This window comes from Mustela lutreola, chromosome 12, assembly GCF_030435805.1.
Source record: "Mustela lutreola isolate mMusLut2 chromosome 12, mMusLut2.pri, whole genome shotgun sequence".
Lineage (NCBI taxonomy): Eukaryota > Metazoa > Chordata > Mammalia > Carnivora > Mustelidae > Mustela > Mustela lutreola.
Window position 1 is genome coordinate 77587454 of NC_081301.1, and position 22709 is coordinate 77610162.

General features: G+C 42.0%; 1 protein-coding gene across 5 annotated transcripts in view; it reads left to right on the forward strand.

Annotated features, from left to right (window-relative positions):
* LOC131813155 (ras and EF-hand domain-containing protein) overlaps positions 1-22709 on the forward strand; it is a 71965-nt gene that overhangs the window by 45805 nt on the left and 3451 nt on the right. For 4 of the 5 annotated variants that reach the window (XM_059143379.1, XM_059143378.1, XM_059143376.1 and 1 more), the window contains 8 exons: positions 660-748; positions 6905-7139; positions 7452-7589; positions 7706-7853; positions 9119-9200; positions 10279-10393; positions 13829-13948; positions 16585-16661. In XM_059143379.1, coding sequence (XP_058999362.1) covers positions 660-748; positions 6905-7139; positions 7452-7589; positions 7706-7853; positions 9119-9200; positions 10279-10393; positions 13829-13948; positions 16585-16661 — 1004 coding nt within the window. Of the gene's footprint in view, positions 1-659; positions 749-6904; positions 7140-7451; positions 7590-7705; positions 7854-9118; positions 9201-10278; positions 10394-13828; positions 13949-16584; positions 16662-16965; positions 17110-22709 lie in introns of all 5 variants that reach the window. The other variant, XR_009346639.1, reaches the window with a different exon arrangement.

A 22709-nucleotide genomic window follows, 5' to 3' on the forward strand; every position in this document is an offset into this window, starting at 1 on the left:
GTAGTGAGTTCAGATGTGCACAGATAGCAATGATAGAAGAAAAAATGGGAAATCTTATCGAAGTGGGAAGAAAATACTTCCCATTTCAGAGGAGGGAGAAGGTGCTTCTGGCTGAGGAGTGTGTTTAGACACACTGAGTATTCTTTAGGTTGTGAGATGATCAGAGTGGGGGCCTTGGATTTAAAACCCCGCTACAGAAACAAGCTAAGCCCATCTTGGAATTTTGAGGAAATTTTCCTGACTGCATTTGTCAGAAATCCTCTTCTCCCACTTCTGGGGGTCAGCTTCAAGTTTAGGGTTCCTTTGCCTTAGCTTTAGGCCTTAGTCTTTAGCTCAGTCACTGAGCCAAATTATGGTTTGAGAAGAGATAAATCCAAAGATGTTGCTATTGCAGAGTCCTAGACAATGCAGGCAACCAGGATGCCCTTTATGGCTCATGCAGTGGGATTTGGATCTAAGACACAATGCAGAAAGAGTACTACAGGAGCTATCTTGGTGTTTTGCTCATGTACTGTACCAAACTTTTAATTACATTAGAAGTTAATTAGTGTGATATATATATATATATATATATATATATATATATACATATATATATGTATATGTATTATGTGTTCATGGAATAACAAAATGTTGCTTATATATTTTATGTATTTTAGCGCATAAGTAATATATCACCAGGGAATACAATTTCTAGGAGCAGTCCCAAATTTAATGGTCATTCTCCTCATCCTCTGGGCTTTGACAGGTATGGTAACACCTACTTACTTTTCATTTGAATTCTGGATCAGAGTGAAAAGGAAAGTAAATTTCCTTAGAGGGGAATTAAAATAATAGAATTTACTTTGGGCACTAATTTCTATTTTCTGCTATCTTATTTAATATTTCTGAAACCTATGAAGATTCAAAGTAGAAATGTCTCAGAGAGGGCAAAGTGATTTCCTTAAGACATTGTTATGACTTGATTTTATGTATGCTTCCCCTGACCTCGTTCTCTCGTTACATCCTGTTCCTGAGAAGTGAACTCTGAAAACTCTTAGAGGGAAACAAGCAGAACTATTGTGTTGGATGTTGCCATATACATAGGATAAGATATTGAGATTCTTGGCATGATCTGCAAATGTTTAATAGCTCAGCATAATATTATGTAAGCTGTGTTCGAGGAAACTTTCAAAACAAATAGAAACATGACTAGCAGACGTTTGTGAGCTGTTGTATTGAAAGAGTCAGAGAGATTTAACAGAAGTGAGAATTTAGTTCTATTTTGAATCAAATGAAGTGATATATTGGTCCTATGTAACCTGAGATCTGGCAACAAGGACTGAAAGATTACATGTGTCTACTTGTGTGTATAAATACCTATGTCCATTATTATTACTTAAAAAGTTAAATTTGGGGGATATCAAAACCTTGAAAGTAGAAGTTAAGGCATAAGCTATGGGCTTCTAGCTCTCCATTTCCAATGCAACTTTCCAATTCCTATTCATTCCCTTTGCATTTGAAAACTTTTGTTCTAAAGAATAAAAATGTATTGAGAGTTAAGATGGCAGAGCAGTAGGGGGACCTAATGCTTGACTTGTCCCTCAAACACAGCTAGATAAATAACAGATCTTTCAAATACTCAGACAACAAAAAGAAAAGGCTCCCAAATCAACAAGTAAGAAGTAAACTTTCACATTCACAGATGACATGATACTTTAACTAAAGAAATTACTAGAACCAGTAACGTAAATTCAACAAAGTCACAGGATATAAAATCAATGTACAGAAATCTGTTGCATTTCTATACACCAATAATGAAGCATCAGAAAGAGAAATCAAGGAATAGATCCATAAGATGCATATGAATAAACCTAACCAAAGAGGTAAAAGATCTGTACTCTGAACACTACAGAACATTTATAAAATATACTGAGGAAGGCACAAAGGAATGGAAAAACATTCCATGCTCCTGGATTGGAAGAACAAATAGTGTTAATATGTTTATGCTACCCAAAGCAATCTACATATTCAGTACAATTCCTACCAAAATACACTAGCATTTTCCACAGAACTCAAATAAACAGTATGAAAAGAGAAAATACCTCAAATATTCAAAAGTTTTGAAAAAGAAAAGCAAAAGGATGCCTGGGTGGCTCAGTCAGTTAACTGTCTGCCTTGGGTCAGGTCATGATCCCAGGATCCTGGGATTGAGCTCCTGGTTGGACTTCCTGCTCAGTGGAGAGTCCACATGTCCCTCTCTCTTTGTCCCTCCCCCACCATGCTCACATGATCTTTCTCACTTTTGTGCACTCTTTCTCAAATAAATAAACAAAATCTTAAAAAAAAAAAAAGAAGAAGAAGAAGAAGAAAAAGAAAAAGAAAAAGAAAACCAAAGCTGAAAGCATCGTAATTCTGGACTTCAAACTCTATTACAAAGTTGTCATCATCAAGACAGTATGGTACTGGCACAAAAGCAGACACATAGATCAATGGAAAAGAATAGAAAATCCAGAAACAGACCCACAACTATGTGGCCAACTAATCTTTGACAAAGCAGGGAAGAATGTCCAGTGGAAAAAAAGTCTCTTCAATCAATGGTGATGGGAAAACTGAACAGCCACATGCTGAAGAATGAAACTGGACCATTTCCTGACACCACACACAAAAATAGACTCAAAATGGATGAAAGACCTGAATGTAAGATAGGAAACCATCAAAATCCTAGAGGAGAACACAGGCAGAAACCTTTTGAACCTTGGCCATAGCAGCTTCTAACTAGACACATCTTCGGAGGCAAGAGAAACAAAAGCAAAAATGAACTATTGGAACTTCATCAAGATTAAAAGCTTCTACACAGTAAAGGAAACAGTCAACACAACTAAAAGGCAGCTGACATAATGGGAGAAGATATTTGAAAATGACATATCTGATAAGGGATTAGTATCCAAAATCTATAAGGAACTTAATCAAACTCAACACCCAAAAATAAATAATCCAGTTAAGAAATGGGCAGAAGTCATGAATAGACATTTTTCCAAAGAAGACATACAAAATGGCTAACCGACACATGAGAAGTTGCTCAAGATCTTTTATTATCAGGAAATTACAAATCAAAACCATGATGAGATACCACCTCACACCTGTCAGAATGGCTGAAACTAACAACACAGGAAACAAATGTTGGTGAGGATGTGAAAAAAGAGGAAACATCTTATACTGTTGCTGGGAATGCAAACTGGTGCAGCCACTGTGGAAAACCGTATGGAGGCTCCTCAAAAAGTCAAAACAGAATTACCCTGGGACCCAGCAATTACACTACTAGGTATTTACCCAAAGGATACAAAAATACTGATTTGAAGGGGTATATGCTCCCCAATGTTTATAGCAGCATTATCAATAATAGCCAAATTATAGAAAAAGCCCAAATGTCTGTCAACTGATGAATGGAAAAAGAAGAGGTGGTATATATATATACAATGAAATATTGGCCATCAGAAGGAATGGAATCTTGTCATTTGCTGCATTGGTGATGTAACTAGAGTGTATTGTGCTGAGCAAAATAACTCAGAAAGACAAATACCGTATGATTTCACTCATATGTGGAATTTAAGAAACAAAACAGAAGAACATAGAGGAAGAAAAACAATCAAAAGAGAGAGGAAAGCGAATCATACAAGACTCAACTACAGAGAGCAAACTGAGGGTTGATGGAAAACAGTGGGGGATGCACTTAAAGGATGATGGGTGTTAAGGAAGGCACTTGCTGTAAATAGCACTGGGTATTACATGTAAGTCATGAATCACTAAATTCTACTCCTGAAACCAATTTTACCGTAGACGTATGGTAGATACTAACTAGAATTTAAATAAAAACTTGAAATCAACCAAAAAATAAAGAATAATGTTCTTAACTATCCTGGCAATAGCAAAATGGTCAGGAAGGTTTATTACCAGGGCTTATTGGTGATCACTTTTAGGAAAATGCTATACAGGTATCAGATGTTTTTATTGTCACTGATTTGTGAAATAAGAAATGTTGATGGTTTGTAGACATGTAGGCAGCTTATTTGCTCTGTTATTGAGAAAAATACATTTAAAAAACTGTGGGCATAGCGTGATTTTTCTGGACTGATATTTAAGACCAATTCTAAGCACATAGGAGAAAAGATACATTACTGAAAATTATTTCAGAAATTTTACCATGGTTCATTTTGGGAAAGGTTACACACCATGAATAAGGCTCTTGGTACTGGATTAAGAACTCCTCAAGAGTAGGTTCTAAGGGACAAAGTCATCACACCCCAGTGGCTCAGAGGGACAGAAGTAGAGCACTCTTGTTCTCATCCTCGTGAATAATAACCAGCGGGCCACCAGGGTCTGGACTGATGTCCTCTTTGGAAGGTCATTATTTTAATATCAGAAGTTTAATATCAAAAGTTTTTGATGCTAATATAAAAACTTAAAAGCATGTTTTAAATTTAATTTTGTTGCTTTTGTGACCTTACTGGATTTTAACTTGCATACTTGTTTTAGTTTAGCATTTTCTAAGATTTGTAACAAAAATATAGTTTGTCCTATATTTGCACAGACTTACTTATGAAAATATTTTTTGGGCAGGTAGGAATAGTTTATTTTTTTAAAGGGTATATATATGTTGACTTTGAGAAAATCTGATGTGCACCTTTATTTTAAATTAGGAGTCTAGATATTCAGGGAAGTGATTTCTCGATTCTTTATTTCCCTTCTTCCCTTCTTATCAAAAATCTGAATGTTTTTAAAAATAGTTCTGATTAATAATGGTATGGAGCTGCAGTAGTTTGTACTATGTTATAATGAGAATGGTTTTCTTAGGTTCCTTATAGCATGGCTAAAAGTTTTAGAAGGATAATTTCATAAATGATGAAACAACAAAAAAATGTATGTATGCACACAGACACACAGAGCTAGCTAGTTAACAGTATGGTCTGAATATGTGCCCCCAGGATAAAGACTTTGTAATTAAGTAACATATGTAGGGAGGGTTTTGTGGTTCTTACTTTTTAAGTTAATTTTAAGCATTTGCTAATGGTACTAAAATAGGGTTTTTTTAAAGATTTATTTATTTATTTTGGGGAGAGAGCACATGAGCAGGAGGGGAAGAGGGAGAGGGAGAGAGAGAGAGAGAGCTTCAAGCAGACTCAGAGCTGAGCACGGAGCCCAACATGGGAATCCATCTCACAACACTGAGATCATGACATGAGCCGAAACCAAGAGTCCGACACTTAGCCGACTGCGCTACCCAGGCACCCCGGCACCAAAATATTTTTGACTTCTCAGACTTGTGTCACTTATACTTATTTATATTGAGATCACCCTCTGTTTTCTGAACATATTCGTCTCTTTCTGTTTTTATCTCTGTGGACTATATACTCTGCCCATTTCCTCACTCTGATGAGACAGTGTTTGCCAAGTGACCCAAGATGGTGCTCCAGTGTAATGGAGAGTAAACAGGCTGTGGCCCTTGTTTTTCTTCTTTTATTTTCTTTTTTTCTTTCCTCTCCTCTCCTCTCCCCTTCCCTCTACTTCCTTCCTTCCTTCCTTCCTGTTCTTGTTGTTCCTCCTCTCCCTCCCCACCTTTCTTCTTCTTCTTCTTCTAGGACTCATGATGGGGGGGAGTTGCAGAGAGAGAATCTCAAGCAACCTCCACCCGGGCACAGAGCCTGATGTGGGGCTTAGTCTTAATGACCATGAGATCATGACCTGAGCCAAAATCAAGAGTCTGACACTTCACTTAACTGAGCCATTCATGTGCCCCATTATTTCAGTATAAACAGGTTTTTGGGAAAATCAAATGGAAAAGCAAAAGTAAATAGGGAAATAATGCGGTTTCTTTTGATTCTTTTGTTGGGTGTTAATTTCTCCCTCACTTATAAGATGTTAGAGAGTTTCACAAATGAAAACATCCATAGAAGCCGGGGGTTCCAACTTTATCCAGGAGACCTCCGTGTGAAACTTCTTCTACAAGCATCTTACTAGATTATGTATCAATACCTAGTGGCAGAAAACTCCCTGTGTCATATTCTGGTATCATACCTTTCTAATTGCCTGTCACTTTTAACATGTTGATTAGAAATATGACTCCCGGGATGCCTGGGTGGCTCAGTGGGTTAAAGCCTCTACCTTCAGCTCAGGTCATGATCCCAGAGTCCTGGGACTGAGCCTCGTATCAGGCTCTCTGCTCAGCAGGGAGCCTGCTTCCCTTCCTCTCTCTCTCTGCCTGCCTTTCTGGCTAGTTATGATCTCTCTCTCTGTCAAATAAATAAAATCTTTAAAAAAAATATGACTCCTAGAAAAGTTAATCAGTTGGCCCTTACTTTGTCTTGCGCAACCTAGGAGAATGTATTCTTCATCTTCATGTGTCAGCTTCTCTGAGGATTTGAAGAGGGACACCAATGAGACTGAAGTTGAGCTCATGGCACAGTTTCATGTATCTGAGGGTTTTGATTCTCACGGTCATCATGGTTACATTTCCCATCTAGGTTGTCAGCATCCCTTTTAAAAAGTAGAGCTGTTATCCAGAAATGGACGAGCTATTTGGAGTATGGTCTGACCACATTAGAGTAAAAAGGTTCACATGTCCTGCATACATTTTTCTTAACTTGAGATTGCATTTATGCTCTGGACACTGCAATTCCTTTCTTATTAGGAAATACAGAATGTGACTTTTAAAAATGGCTTCATTTTTATTAAATATTAGACTTGAGTGTCTTTATCTTAATTGATTGTTGCATAGAATGAGCTGTTTGTTTCCCCTGATGCATACTCATGGACTACATTATGATTCTTGGCAAAAAGGAGAGTTGTTGGTCTTCTTGAGTCCACTGCTGTGTAGTCCTGAGCTTTGTGATCTCTCAGGTAGAGCTGTCTTCTCCTTTATCACCAGGTCATCCCGCTCCTCCTACATGGATGAGGACTGTGACTCATTGGCCCTCTGTGACCCTATGCAGAGGATGAATTGTGAGGTGGACAGCCTTCCCGAGAGTTGCTTTGACAGCGGCTTGTCTACCCTGAGAGACTCCAATGAATATGACTCGGAGGTGGAATACAGGCACCAGAGGGCACTTCAGAGGTCACACGGCACGCAGGAGAGCTTTGGGGGTGATGCTTCAGACGTAGATGTAAGCCCCGGAAATCAGTCTCCTGAACCGTACCTTCAATAGAAATCTATCACCCTGTTTGACTTGTATCTGTCATGGCAATACTACTTAAAGGTTATAAATATGAAACCTAGTCAGTAGAATGTATTTTTCTTCATCAGGGTAGGGAAAAATTTTCACAGATTGCCATTTGGGGCTCCTCTGTTCCATAACAGAGCTGACTATAGATTCATCTGCATATTTTTCTTCTCTTTAATCCATAATATATATGTGTAATGAGAGACTTTGCTTTTTAATGGCTGACTAAAAAAAAAAAATAATAACAAAAACCAGGTTCCTGATATAAGGGATGAAGAGACGTTTGGTGCCGAAGGTATGGCTGCCATCTTAGACTGGAAACCCCAGGGGTCCACTAGTGAGGGCAGCGTCGTCAGTTCTTCAAGAAAGCCCATCTCAGCTCTGTCACCACAGGTAGGTAGTATCTGGGATATTATATTCACGAACACTGTGAATTTTCGGTGCCTTATAACTTATTAGGAAGACAACTGGCCCGACCTTTGTCACCCACGGTGGCTTTGTCTCCCTAGACAGACATGGTGGATGGCGACCATAAATCTTCCAGCTCACAGAAGGCTTACAAGATTGTACTTGCTGGGGATGCTGCAGTGGGGAAGTCTAGTTTCCTCATGAGGCTCTGCAAGAATGAATTTCGAGGAAATACAAGTGCCACCCTGGGTATGGTTCCTTCTCCAGTTGGTAATGAGGAAATGACCTTCTTTTAGCTGGATTTTATTTTCCATAGAAACTATATACACAGATCTCTCTGTATACATATATAATACATAGGGGTGTGTGCGTGTGTTTATGTGTATGTGTGTGTGTATCCTTATCTACAGAACAGTCTTCCGTTTTGGTGAAGGCCCAACTTTAGGAAAAGAAGACTGACAAAGGACAGAGGTATCCACTTAGCCAGTCAGAGCAGCCAGACCAAGCTTAGAGCCAGAGATGACAGATTCATTTATTCAGCAGACATTTCCTGAGCTCTCCTAGGAGCATGATACTGCTGTAAGTGCTCAAGACACACAATGAACAGAGGCAACTAAATCCCAGCCTGCAAGGAAACTTCACCCCAAAGGACAGCAATGGGTGAAAAAAAGATGAAGTTTGGAGAGAGGTGCAGTTCTACACAGGGTGACCGGGGAAAGCTTTTCTGATAAGCTGTCACTTGGCAAAGTGACATTGTTGGTGGCCACTTTGTCATGGTCAAAATCATAGCCGGGTGTATGATCCTTCCCCTCCTTTACAGCGGAATCCATGAGTAAGCCGTTCTGAGAACAAGAGCGGAAGTGTCCTGATTTCCCAAATTTGCATACTAATCAGTTAAAGGAGTTGAAGGTTTGCAAGTTATCGTTCACCTTTCTTTATATCTAAAGAGTTCTTATTTTGATGATGAGAGATATTAGAATAGATTGATTATACCCTTTTCACAGTGGGCGTGTTTGTAAATTCATGGTCCTTCATCATACCCCTGAAGATAACAAATTGCAAGTTCACTTTTATTTGGTTCCTGAAAAGACCGCCAAGTTTTGTTTGGTTGCTCAAGAGCATGGTCTATATGCACACCTCCCACATATCCTCACACAGATACATGCACACGTACACACGTCCACATGCACACAAGCACACACACATAAACACGCAGAGACATACCAACTTTGTGTAATCACATGGACAAACAGAACGTAGATTTTCCTTTTGTCTGTAGCCGAAAGCCTTCCCCAGCTCAGCCAACCTGCAGAAGGTTCCTCTGCGCGTGCATGTGTGTTCTGACTTGTAATTAGTGTTTGAAGGTCGCTCTCCTTGAAGGCTACATTCACCCCTCTCTACCTCATTGAGCTTTGGCTTATTGGCTTTTGTCTTATCCACAGAGGGCTTGAGAGTCAAAACCAGTGAAATTATTTACATCATGGTCCCTGTGTTCTCTTGTAATTCCCTTTCAGGAGTCGATTTTCAGATGAAAACTCTCCTTGTGGACGGAGAGCGCACAGTGCTGCAGCTCTGGGATACGGCTGGTCAGGAGAGGCAAGTGCTTCCCCACAGCGCTGCGGGCTCACCTTTGGTCTGCATGGACGAGCCTCGTGGGACGCTTGGTGGTTTTTGTTGCTCATAATCCTATAATTATAATACACTGTGTAATTACATAGTGCATTAGGATTTTGGGAATGTTTGCATGTCCCCACATTCTTTTCTCCTTCATTTACCTGTCAGTTGTGTGTGGAGGTCTTCAGGCTTCCTCTGAGCCGCTGTTCAGTTGGGAAAAGGAGAGTGCCCTTTCTCAACGAGAGAACGTAGGCGAGGCAGCACTCCTGGAATGCAGTGTGTTGGTGTGAGGAGGCACTTAGCCAGGCTCAATAAAAGACAGAAAAGGGAATATGTCAGCTGCCCTCCATTCAAGGGCAGAGGCTCCAACTAAGTGGAAGACTCGTGTCTGGTGACCTTGCCTACTTCTGCATGCATTGCCGATGACCAGAAGGATCAAGTGTAGGTTTTATTCCTGCCTAGCTCTTCAGAAAAACATCTCTCCAGTTGCTCAGCTAGCGAGTATGGGCTGCATACCCATATGTGCCCGTACCAGGCACCATTTAGGCTCTAAAAATTCAACAGGAAATAGACACAAATCCACAAAAGCTGCTTGCAGGGAGCTTGCATTCTCTAGGACTCTGAGACTTTCAATATTTAAAAAACATTTGTACTCGACATGGACTTTTTAAAGATGCTATCAAGTGTTGCCGTTGGTTTAGAGTTGGGACATGCACACTGGGGTGTGCTTTTGTGCTCCCACACATGGGTTTGGGAGCTTGTTGCAGGGGCTGAAATTTTTAGAAATTATACTCTCAGCCTTGCCCTGGTTCTACTTTGGGTTCATAGATATTCTTGGAGAAAGTGTTTGGCTCTCGTAGATCATACCCCAAATTATTCTGTTACCCTCCACTGAGTCGTTCCAGCCCTCTGAGGTGGCTCTGTCCCCATGCCAGGTTGCCATGAGATTCTTCTAAATGGAGGCTTATCTTATATAAGGAGAAAAAAGAGATGAAGAAGGGGTAGCACCTGAGCAACAGACTGATTAGAACTGGTATTTACATGCTTTCCTCTTTGCCAGGTTCAGAAGTATCGCCAAGTCTTACTTCAGAAGAGCAGATGGCGTTCTGCTGTTGTATGATGTTACGTGTGAGAAAAGCTTTCTCAATGTTCGAGAATGGGTGGACATGATTGAGGTAAGATATCGAAACACAGCAACAAACAAAAAACTACACGGGCGTCATGGCCCATCTTAGAAGAAGCGGTTTCTCTTCTTTGTTCACCTGCACACCGTTAGAGAGTATTGACTGGGTATGAGAGGGGGAGTGTCTCATGGTACTTGGCAGTATTGGCCTCTTTCTCGGTGGCCGGGCGAGTTTCCCCAGAGCTGTGGATACCACTGAAGGGAGCTTCTGGGAATAAAACTTCTGGTTTTCTTACAGATAAAATCAGAACCCCTCTGGAAGTAACTGCAAATGTGGGCAGCCTGAGAAGAAGCAGTTCTTAATGCCTGGGGTGGTGTGTATGTGACTGGTGTGCACGGGGCCCCCATGTGTGCCAGATATGAGTCCGTGCAAGGCCCAGCTCCGTTAGCACCTGTGTCCTCAACCTTATTCTGCTGGTAATTTGGATGCCCCTGAAATACCAAGTAGTATTGTTTTTTTAGAGTCTCAAAAATCAGTAAAACTTTTTTTTTTTTTTTTTTTTTTGCTAAATGAGTAGTGTCTTTCATCTGAGGAGCTTTCATATCCTTTGATTTCATGGTAAATAATTTCTGGAAGTAGGAAATGATTTTGACCACACTTAGTGTGCTGCCAATGGGTTATTAATTAACATAAAATTCAGTTCCAGCTGTGGTTGAATATACTCTCTTGGGAAAAAAAAATAGTGGCTAATAGAATTTTTCAGTTAAGTGTATTATCTCTAATTTTTGATAGGCATTAAACAGTGCAGCGATGACTAAACAGAGAACTAATTGCTGTATATCAGCTTAGCTTCTAGAGTCTTCCATTGGGCCTAATTTATACCCTGTAAGAAAATAGAATTATATTCTCTAACTGAAGAAATTATTTGAAAAATGACAAAGAAATGTGCATTTTGTCCTAGCAGAATATCATGACCTAAAATTACTACAAATATGAGGCAAATGGGTTGACGTTTATGTAGCATTTTTACTTCACAAAATTTCCACATATTATATACATCTTTGTAACATATCTGAGGAAAGAAGTAAGAAATATAATGTTACTCTCATTTTTTATGAGAAACCTGAGTTGGAGAAAGTGTATGACCCTGGTTTGTGGTTATTTAGAGGGGAGGGGTTGCAGGGGGCCTTGGATCTCCTGAGTCAGCCCTGGTTGCTGCTGTGATAAAGAGCCAGAGTAAGCAGCAGGTTGAGAAAAGAAGCTTTTGGTGTCCAGAGTGGAGTTCTGAGGTACATTCCATGCGCAGAGGAGAAGCGTCTACTCACGGGAACAGACGGACCTCCCCGGGTCCAGAGAATAACATCATCCCAATGGACGCGTACCCACAGAAAATTTAAAATCCACAGCAAAACTTTTTATTGTTAAAAATTTTGGATGTAGTCTGCATTTTAAGTCTTTGCATGATGTACAAGGACTGGCGGCCCAAAGGCAAGGTCAGTCACAGTGTTGAAATAGCCATTAGTGACCACCACAGCTGGTGTGCCAGGACCCCATCATTTACCATCATTTGCTAATCACCTACACGTGGTAAGTGACCTTTTTAGCTCTGTGGATCACCTTTCACAGGGTCTGAAAAGGACAAAAACTATATTCAAGATGAACTCTTGAATTTGTCACAAGGAAAAATTAGATACTACTTGGCTTTTGACTTCTACCTTTGGGAAAAAAGGGCATGACAAATCTTTGTCATGGCCCTTTCTAGCTGGAGGACATTCTGTGGGGACAGTTTATGTGGCCACTAGAGATACGGATGGAAACTGAGATTGTAATTGTTGGGATAGGCCCAAGGGCTGAGGGGTAATGGAATGTCAGTGGTGAATTAATAATTAATACATTTTGATAAAAACCACTGAGTTACAAAATTGCGCAATAAAATCATGGGTAAAATTAAATGATGGCCATTTACTTACCTGTCGTGAATAATGTATTGGTTGAATGCTTGTGTGAATGTTGAATTGAGGAGACACCTGAGACATGAGATCTCTGACTTTTTCACATTCCAGAGTATTTTTGGAGTCCCTCCTTTGTGCAGGTTCCAGAGCCTGGAATACGCCCACAGTAGGGGAACTTGTATCCAAATAGGAGAAACATAATAAGCAAGAAACAAGTAAATAAAATAAATGGAATGATAGAGAATGATAAATATTGTGGACACAAGAGGGCAGAGTAAATGGCCTGATGGTGTGGTCAGGGCAGCCTCCCTGGAAGGTGCTGTTCGAGACAAGACTGGAAGGAGTTGCCCGTATTTACTGACATACCTTAGGGAAGTCACTTAGATGCTTGGGTTCTTGGCTCACTTAAGTGAGTATTTGTTGAGCGGCTTCCAAAGTTGCCCCCTTAGAACCTGAACAGTTTGCAGAAGAACAGAGTTAATGAACACATCGATGGACACCACACCTAGTTTCAGGGACGGCCCTCCATTCCCATCTCCCCTCTGCTGTTACTACACTGTGGTGCCCTTGGTCGGAGGAGAATGGTCTGAAGGGAAGGGAAATCAGATGTAATGCCATCGGTTTCAAGGCTCATTTCTTGAACCCGTGGCAGGTGTAGCACCAAACCGAAAGCACAACTGGTACCTGGAGGCCTGGCAGAGGGTCACAGTCAGGGCTGCTGCTGCTGCTCTTGAGTGGGAACCAGAACCCTGTTTTTCTGGGGCAGTTAGGCTAGCTTTCTGTGTTCTCATTAGATCCTGCGGAGGTGCGATGTGCCCTTACTAACCCCTTCATTTTACCAGTGGGGAAACTGAGGCAGTAACATGAAACATTTCGCCTGATTTCAGGGCCACAGCTGGTGAGAGGCCAGGTGATGGGAGGGGTGGCCTCCGATGCAGCTCTGTTCCCCACGTTTCACGTGGACCTGCAAAGGTGGATTTGGGAGCATTAGCCTTAGAATCGATTCCTTTGAATGATCAGTAATTGACTCCTCGTAAGAAAAATGTTAACCTTTAGGACCTTAACATTTTGCTGTTGTTGTGAACCAGACTGCAGTGAGTGTAGAATGCTCACGTTTTGTTTTTATCCCGTTATGGCTGAGGGATCTCCCTGTGTGTTTTGTGCCTGAGATAATGAAGTTGACTTGTTATCAGCACCGTTTGGAGTGAAAGTTGCAGAAAATTGTGTGGGTGCCACAGCCAGATATAGCTCTGTGGTCATGCCGCTGTAGTTCATATTTGTTTGTATGGTGGCAGGGGTGATGGGGAGTGTTTGCACCGAGGCCCTGGTTTGCAAATTCTTGTTTAACCTCTCAGAATTTCAGTGATTTCACTTGGTGATGGGAAAAAGTTTGGCTCTCTGTAGAGAGATTTTGAGGCTGGAAGGTATGACCAGGTCATGCAGAACCCACGGGGCATTTGGAGAGTGGAAGCTGCTGTTGTCAGTGGAACTCATTCAGTGTTTGATGAACACACAGCATTTTTTCCCCTGGCAGGATGCAACCCAGGAGAGTGTTCCTATCATGTTGGTAGGAAACAAGGCTGACCTCCATGATGCTGCTGCAGCAGAGGAACAGAAGTGTGTCCCAGGATACTTGGGAGAAAAACTGGCCATGGTAAGGGTGAAATGGGGCTATTGGAACAGAGCTTTGCAGTTGGCGACCCTTCATTCCCATTTACGTTCACTTAACAAGGTTCTTTGACATCCCTTCACCCATTCCAATGGGACTACTGGCCTTCTGATCCAGGCAGAACTCCCAGTGTCCCCCTGCCCTTTATTTTTTTATTTTTATTTTATTTTTAAAAATTTTATTTATTTGAGAGAGAGAGAAAGAGCAAGCATGAGCATGAGCAGGGGTGGGGAGTGGAGGGCCAGAGGGAGAGGGAGAAACAGGCTCACCACTGAATGGGGAGCCTGACATAGGGCTTGATCTCAGGACCTGAGCAAAGGCAGACACTTAACTGACTACGCCACCCAGGTGCCCTCCCGACCCCCACCCTTGCCACACGCACTTTAATGAATGTAAGTAATTGTACCAAGGATTAAACCTCTCATGGAGGTAAAATGATCACTTGGGCAATTTTCCCCATTGAAGAACGTTGACAAAGGAACCAGAAGTGTCCTGCCTTCCTCCTCACCCTCGGCCAGTTCCTGGACTCCTCCTAGTTCTGGAATCCACGTCAAGGAAAAATAATGGGTGTCCTGTTTAGAAAACATGGTTTAGTTCCAGAAGGCTACTGTGCCAAAGGGCAGTGTGTTACCTGGCTGGAAGAGAATTTGGAAAGTTTTTTTTTTTTTTTCTCTAAGATTTGTGCTTAGTTGAATAGTCTAAAATTATTTTTGGTTGTGTGCTTGTATAGAACATGAGGCTCATTTCGATCCAGTTTATTACTAGGGGCAGCATTTATTCTCCCATTATTACCAGTGTGTGAGGCTGCTCCAGGACCCCCTTAGGACCTGTCTTTCCCAAACATGACATCAGAGGCACCTGCGGGTGGCTAAGTCCAAGCCGTTGCAGTCGGATTTGATACGGCTGCCTCTGTGCTCTGCTTCAGCCCATGGACAGCCTGCGCTATAGTATGGCCCGTGGACTGTAAAAACAAGGGTCAGTGCCACTGTTTTAAGTTGGAATATCTTTCTTGTTTTAAGTTTTAAAACTATGAACCAAACATGCTAAACATCAGAGCTAGGCAGCGAAGCACAGAAGAAATTCATTCAACGTGTTTAACCGTATGTACTTGATTATGTGTGGAAGAAAGACTGGAGCACACAACAGACAGTCCATGTCTTCATGTAGTTCATTTCTGGTGGATACGCGGGCAATGTGTGTAATCCACATGCCTCATTGTCCCACAAGCCCCCTTAGAGAGCATGTGATCCCCCACCACATGCCAGGTTTATCCCCTCCTCACGATTTCAGAGTTCCCAAGGTTTGCTCACTTACGCATCTTGTGACCCCTACCCTCCCGTAGCCTCGGAGAGACCCTGCATGTCACCCCATAGCATCCTAGCCATTAAACTTGGAAACAGCACTATGCATTACCACTAGAAATTCATTCACATTCATTGTAGAATTTTTACAGATTTTCTGTGGAATTTTCATAGATTTTCCCCAGGCTCATGGGTAAATGTCCCACTGTGGACTCTTACCCCCTCCTTTTGTTCTCTCTCTCCATGCTCCAGAGCAGCCATGACATCCTCCCCTTATCCCACACAGAATTGTGTCACCTACACCCAGGCCCAAGGCCCCTGCAATTCTCCTTCCTAAAAGGACATTGTCTCCAGGCAAAGATGCACAAAAATAACTTTATCAATTACAATTGTGACAAGTGCAGTACAGAGAAAACACAGAGGGCTGTGAGGTTTCCTAATAGCAAGACCTGACAGAGACATGCCAGGCTTAGACAACACTGAATCTTGATTTCTGGGGAGGATTATGGAAAAATTCAAAAAGTAGGTAGGAGTCAGCCTGGAGAAGGGAGTTGATGGGCATAACCCAGGTAATGGGAACAGCAGGTGCAAAGATTGTGAGGTGAGGGGGAATTTGGAACATTGGAGAAAGAGAGGGAAGATTAGAGTAACCAGAGCATTGAGGGCGAGGGAAGAGGGTGGTGGGTAAAGCTAGGTGTTGGGCCGGGACTACCTGGACGCAAGGCCTTGTCAGCCATGGGGAAGCATCTGAGCGTTACTTGAAGAGGAATGGGAAACACTGAAAGGTGTGAAGCAGGAGAGTGATATGATCAGTGGTCATATCCATAACCGCTGGGAGATAGAAAAACAGAGCCCTAGACAGCGTCCATTGGGTTTAACAACATGGAGGTTGCTGAATCTTGAAGGCAAAGATGATAGTGTGAAGGGATGCGAGTTAGCTGCCGGCCCAAAGGAGACCTACTTTTGATGGACATTTAACTCGTGAGTGGTTACCTTAAGCTACCATTTTTACCTCTCTCAGATTATCCGATAGAGAACATTTGTAGCAACTGGTAGGACTATGGAGAATAAAACATGAAATGGTGTATTGTGCTTGCTTTTAAGGCAAAATAAAAAGTCCCCTGACTCGGAGCTGTTGTGTCTGGAATAACTAGATCCAAATTCACTATTTTTAAAGTATCAAAACCATGAATCCTATTTCTTAGCTGTTAGAATACTCAACAGGAGAATATGTTTATTTTATTTGTTGGTTTCAAAAGCTAAAATTCCAGGAGCCTTAAGTAAAGGCTTCATTTAATTGTGTTTCTTTCTTTTCTACAGACCTATGGGGCATTATTCTGTGAAACCAGTGCCAAAGATGGCTCAAATATAGTGGAAGCTGTTCTCCATCTTGCTCGGTAAAATGTTGTCTTATATTTGGAAAACTGAACGCAGGATTGTATTTTCACGTAGTTGGTGCATATGCCCAATTTCTGGACCGTAATGTGAATATACATTGGAAAACACTGTCTCGTATTTCATTGGTGGTTAGAGAAACAATTGAACACGGATTTTAGAAAAACTGGTAGTGCTGCTTATTCACTGTGAACGCTGGCAAAGTACCTTTACTGCCAAACAAAGCAGGTGCATCTGAGGTGTCGCTGACATTTCTGCAAAATGTCACCACAAAGCTAATAGTTGACTTGTATGAATCATTTCCAGGAACCAGATTTTAAACACAAGAGACTATTATGAAATTAACTACCTATTATGACATTTTCTGGGATAAAGGAGAAAAAAAGCAACTCAACAAAGCAAATTGTGTGTCATGCCAGTTGGAAGCACTTTATTAAAATAATTACTCAGGTAATTATTAAGCTCAGTCAGTGGTGTTAATAATAAATAACATTTTGGGATGTAGATTAGAATGAAAATTACATCCTTGAGGAACTTGGATATAAATGTGAGTGTTTTTTAATCCTTGGAGTAAATTTGAATTTTAAGAAATAACAACATTATCTTTTAAATTTATGTCTTCTGCCTGGTTTTCTGCCACAAATGAAAAGATGATTCTTTACTGGCCTGAAGAGATTAAATATCCAAAAGAAAAAAGAAAGGAAAAAAAAAGAAAAGAAAATCAGCATAAACAAAATCAGGCCAGTGATCTTTAATTACTGATGAAGTGAAGCCATGATTTGGAGTGTGTAGGTTTTTTTCTGATCATATGTAAAATTTTATAGGAATCTTAGCTTTAGTATGGTAGATGGCTTCTTCTGCTCCTATTCAGTGACAAGTAAAATACATCACAGTGTTCCAATGCTGCTTTTCTATTGATGATTCGGTGTTTAAAATGCTTACCAGCTACTTAGACCGGGGCCTTGGGCAAGATTCTTGCCCTCACTTGAGAAAATCAAGAAGTGGGCCCCAGGAGTTTAAATGGTCTGCTTGACATTAGTCTGTGGCAGGCCTTGGCAGATACCTTGGGCTCGAACTGAGTCTGAACATTATCTCCTTTGATATCAATCCGAGAGAGACCCACCTGCCTGCACCATGCTGGAAATCATCTTTGTGTGAAGCAAAGACAGTGCTAACTCTGAGTGTGACCTAGATTGGGTGGAAGAAAAGCAAACACTTAAGCATGTGTAGATTCAAGGGAATGACATGGTTTTCTGCCTGTGATTAGTAGGAGAATCATGGGCTCATACCACATTTGTCAAACAAGAGCCCAGGTAAACTAAGCTGGGTGAAATAATGGATTCCAGGTACCTGTGGGTGTGAAGGGGCTGCTGGCCATTTTGACCAGGGAAGGCTCATTCAATAGAGGTGGTGGGGGCGGAGGTGGGGAGACTGGGTGAGATGCACTGACGGTGGACTCACTGCTGAACTGGTAGGTGTTGGTCCTTTCTCAGGTGTGCGTGCTGGCGCTTCGCTACAACATACCCGGGGATTCCTGGGTGGAAGTGCTCTGCTTGCTGGGCTAGGGGGTTTTGGGGAGGACCTGCAGGTCTGTAGAGCTTCGCTGGGCCCAAAGCTGAACCGCAGCGGGCAGGGATGGGGCCCCTAGCTTTGGCAGCGGGGTGCTGACCTGTTGGTCGGCCCAGCAGAGAAGGATGCTGTGCACAGGCCTCCTGCCAGGCTGTTGCCTCCGGCCCCGCTTAATGGAGGACCACGGTGCAGGAGGTTCAAAGTATGGTCTTAAATCTCCCCTCAAACAGCTGTGGAGTTGGATGAGTCCTTCCCCCCTCTCAGCATCTCTAGTCTGTAAAATGAGGGAGGGGGCTGGAGAAGCGACCCCCAAGGTCCTCTCTGGTTCTGCCAGTCTGTGGTTCTACACAGAACCACCGGTATGCCACGGAATACCAGTCGCTACTTTGTGCTGAATTAATTATCTTGTAGGATCATATTACAGTTAAAGTGACTCCAGATTGCCACGGTCACACCCAGAGAGCTGAATCCATGCTCTTTATTGTATCGTAAAGGTGGGCCAGACTGTGAGCTGCCTATGCTTTCTCTGCTGCCGCCACACAGCCTTGGGCTTCCTTATCCAGCACACCTGTGCACAGAGGCCTTTTGATCACGAGGTCCGTCCTTGGGAATCACTCACCAGGGAGTTATTTTATTGTTGTTGTTGCATTATGACCTGGTGTGAGTTCCCTGGTTTCGTTATGTTAGCGATGTGTTAAATATGAAAATTATAAATAAAGCAAATATTTAAAAATTTTAATTTGCTTTATATCCTGCCTTCAGATTTGCTTATTAAAGTGCCTAAGTCTTACATGGAAATGGTAGAGTTGCCACTGGTGAAATGATCGTTTTTAAAGTTTTACATCCTGAGGCACCTGGGTGGCTCAGTCCATTGAGGGTCTGCCTTCAGCTCAGGTCATGATCCAAGAGTCCTGGGATCGAGTCCCACATGGAGTTCCCTTTTTAGCGGGGAGTCGGCTTCTCACTCTCCCCACTGTTCATGCTCTCTCTCTTGCTATCTCTCTCTCTCATATAAATAAATAAAATCATCTAAAAAAAGGTTTTACATCCTTTAGAAAGTTACGTATAATGTAAATATGTTATGTTCTCAATTTAGATCTTGCAAGACAATTACCATCAGGCCGCTTTCATGCTGTCTCATGTCATAAAACGTGAGCTAGACGAGTTTATGGATTTGCACTGTCTGAAACAGAATTCTGTTTTGAGGGGAGGCCATGAATGTTTGGTTAACACCCTGAACTACTAGTGTTGCTTTTTTCTGGAAACCTCTCAATCCCAGGAAAAGTGTTTCCTAGAAATGCAGTTTCCTCGCAGTGCTGACAGGACATTTATCACAATCATTGTCCATTGGCAAGTGAGCTTGCCAGCATCAGAACCACAAGCTTTGTACATTTTGCAGTAGATTCAAGTTCCAAAGTGTTTAATTGATCAATGGTCTGAGATTTGAAAGAAAAAAAAACAAGAAGTGCAGGCTGATATTTCTATTCAGCCCAGAAGCTGAGCCTGTTGGGAGGAAATCTGCCAATGAGACAGAGTCACCTTACATGCACTTGCCAAGCATATGGTAGTTTTGGTGAGAAAGTGTAGTTTTCCCAGGCTTACACCTATTGTAGGTGTTTGGAATATATGATTTCCTTGAAGTGGGAGGGATATGTCTGTACTTATGGTGGATTAGAGAAACCAAAGACCAGATGGACCATGTGGGTACGTATTTTTCCTCCCTAATACTTGCTTTCAGGTTCAGTAAAATGTCTGCATTATTGTGAGCTCTCAGCCTGTGGAGGCCCTCATACATGGTTCATTAGCGGTATCAAGGAAATGAATATTTGCAGGCCATGCAGTGTAATGAGAAGGGGGCACAAAAGAGAGAGAGAGAGAGAGAGAGAGAAAACATTTGACCAGACAGTCAGATGATTGTAGCTGGTAGAGGCTTTTGGACCACCTAGAAGGGAGAGATGTGAGTTGTCTCGTGAAGGCGCTATGATTAGTATACCCATTGCACAGATAAAAAAAAAAAGTGGAGGACTAGAATGCTTAATCAATCTGCTCAAAGTGACACAGCTACTAAGTGGCAACACTGGGACTTGTGGCCACCACTCTGGCGCATCAGCTTATTGCTTCCCTGTCGGCAATCTCAGGATTACATTCCACATTCTCTTCTTCTTTACTCTCTCTCTGCCTAATGTTGTCTATCCCCGGGGCTTCTAGAACTGTCTCTAGCTTGACTTCTCTAATTTCTGTATTTTTTACCTCCACCTCTTTTTAAAATTCCATAACCACATCCCCACCCACTACCAAGAGGAAATTCCAGAGGTATGACTGTATCCAACATGTGCAAACCCTCACAGCCTGGCCTCACCCACCTTTCTGGTTGCATTTCTCAATCTTACTTCCCAAAGGAATGATAATCTATAGACACAGAAAACTTAATTCCACTTATGGCCAAGCTCTTTATGTCTCCTTGCCTTTATGCAGGCTGTCCCTTGCACCTAAAATCTCCTTTCCTCATTTAGCGAGGGTCAATTCCTGTTCTTTCAAGAGGTCCCTCCTGTGTCAAAGTGTCCACGCAGTCCCCTCTCCACAATGCCTTCTTTCCCCGCAGACCAGTATGACTGGTGTACCGTGCTTGTGTGTTAGCAGCTGTCTCGAGACCTGGGAATGATTTGTTTAGCCTTCTCTCCTTCAGTGCTCACTAATAGAGGGTCCCAGTGTTTGGCATAAATTGAGCATTTGTTGAATGACCAAATGTCCAAGATGATGCAGTTGGAAGTTGTATAAGTTCTCTGTTGTTGCTGTAACAAATTCCCACAAGTGTTACTGCTTCAGCAACGCACGTGTATCACATTCCAGTTCTGGAAGTTAGGAGTCTGGAACGAGTCTTATGGGGTGTTCTAGGTTGGATCATGTACCTTCCTTCTTCTCCTGGGTCTTTGTTTCCTCGTCTGTGAAGTGAGGATAATAATACTCCTCTGTCACCTGTCAGCGTTGCATGTTTGTTTGTGTTGTGTGATTGTTTATGTGCATTAAATAAGAAAAATGTGAAAACATATAGTATAGCATTTATTAGCTGGCCTTCAGCAAGAATTAATTCCTCCCTTTTTTTTTTCCCTTCTCCTGAGATACCTTCTTTCCAACTCATAGTATAGAGGTTTTCAAAAGTTAGCACATATCAGCACATTCTAGGTCCTGCTGACCAGTTTGGCCTCCATGGGCCATCTGAATGTGGCAAACCCAAATTGAGATGTGCTGTAGGTACTGAGTATGCACTAGACTTTAAAGACAGTATAAAATCATAAAATACTTCATTATTATTTTCACTGATAAAATGATAGAATGATAATATATTTGCTATACTGAGTTAAAATATATTAATAAAATTAAATTTACCTGTTTCTTTTTACATTTTTTTAATATGGCTGCTAAAAAATTTAAAGTTACATGTGGATTGCATTATACTTTGATTGAACAGTGTTGCTGTACTAGGAATATTCATGTTTTTAGTAGGTTCAGTTATCTGCTGCTCTGTAATAAACCAAAACGTGGTTGCCTGAAACAACTACCACTTTTTAGTTTCTTGAAATTATCAGAATTGGCTAGATCTCAGATGGAAGGTTCCTCTACTTGGAAGGTTCTTGCTTGGGGTGTCTCATGCATTTGCGGTCAGGCGGCCATGGGGGTAAAGCTGAGGCTGGGTGTCTGCCACCAGGGTCCTTGTCCTTCTGGCCACTCTGCTGGCCCTCTCCATTGAGGACCCTGGCAGCTGAGAGCAGCTAGTCCTTATTAATGCTTGGCTTGGAGTCCCAGCCCACCATTTCCCCTGCATTCTATTGATATAAGCAGTCACAGAGCCAGTATTGTGAAGGGACAGCCCATAGTGGGAGCTCCCCAGGCTTGATGGGGAAGGTAGGATTGTTTGGAGGCCTCCTGGGGATGAGCTGTCAGAGTCAGGAGTGCCATTCAGGGTCTGCATGTTTCACAGGCATCCCTGGGAACACACTTGGAAAGATACTATCCCTAGGAGGTTTTCACTTGTGAAAGTGAAGATCTTTTGTCATTGTAGCCTCTAGTTGTTAATTCTAAAGGAAAGTTAGGAAGAGGTGGAAGGAAGATTTTTTTCCTGGATTTTAAGCATTCATCATTATCTCCATGATCCTGTATAATTAAAGAGTGGTCTTGAAGTCATCATTGCTCTTGTTAAGGTCAGCAAGTACTAGTCGGCGATGGAAGCCAGGTTCCAGAGTGCTAAGGAGTGAGCTGTGCGTGGGGCAGACTGTAAAGCATGTGAGACCACAGGAGAGAGCAGTAGTAGGGTGTGTGTGTGTGTGTGTGTGTGTGTGTGCGCGCGCATGTCTGTGTGTTACTGTGCATGTGTGTCTCGTGTGTGCCTGCCTCGTGCATGCGTGATCATGGCCTGGTGCTCAGAGTTCAGGCGTGGTTCCAGGCCCGGCTCTGTGGCTTCTCCAGCCACGTGACCTAAGGGA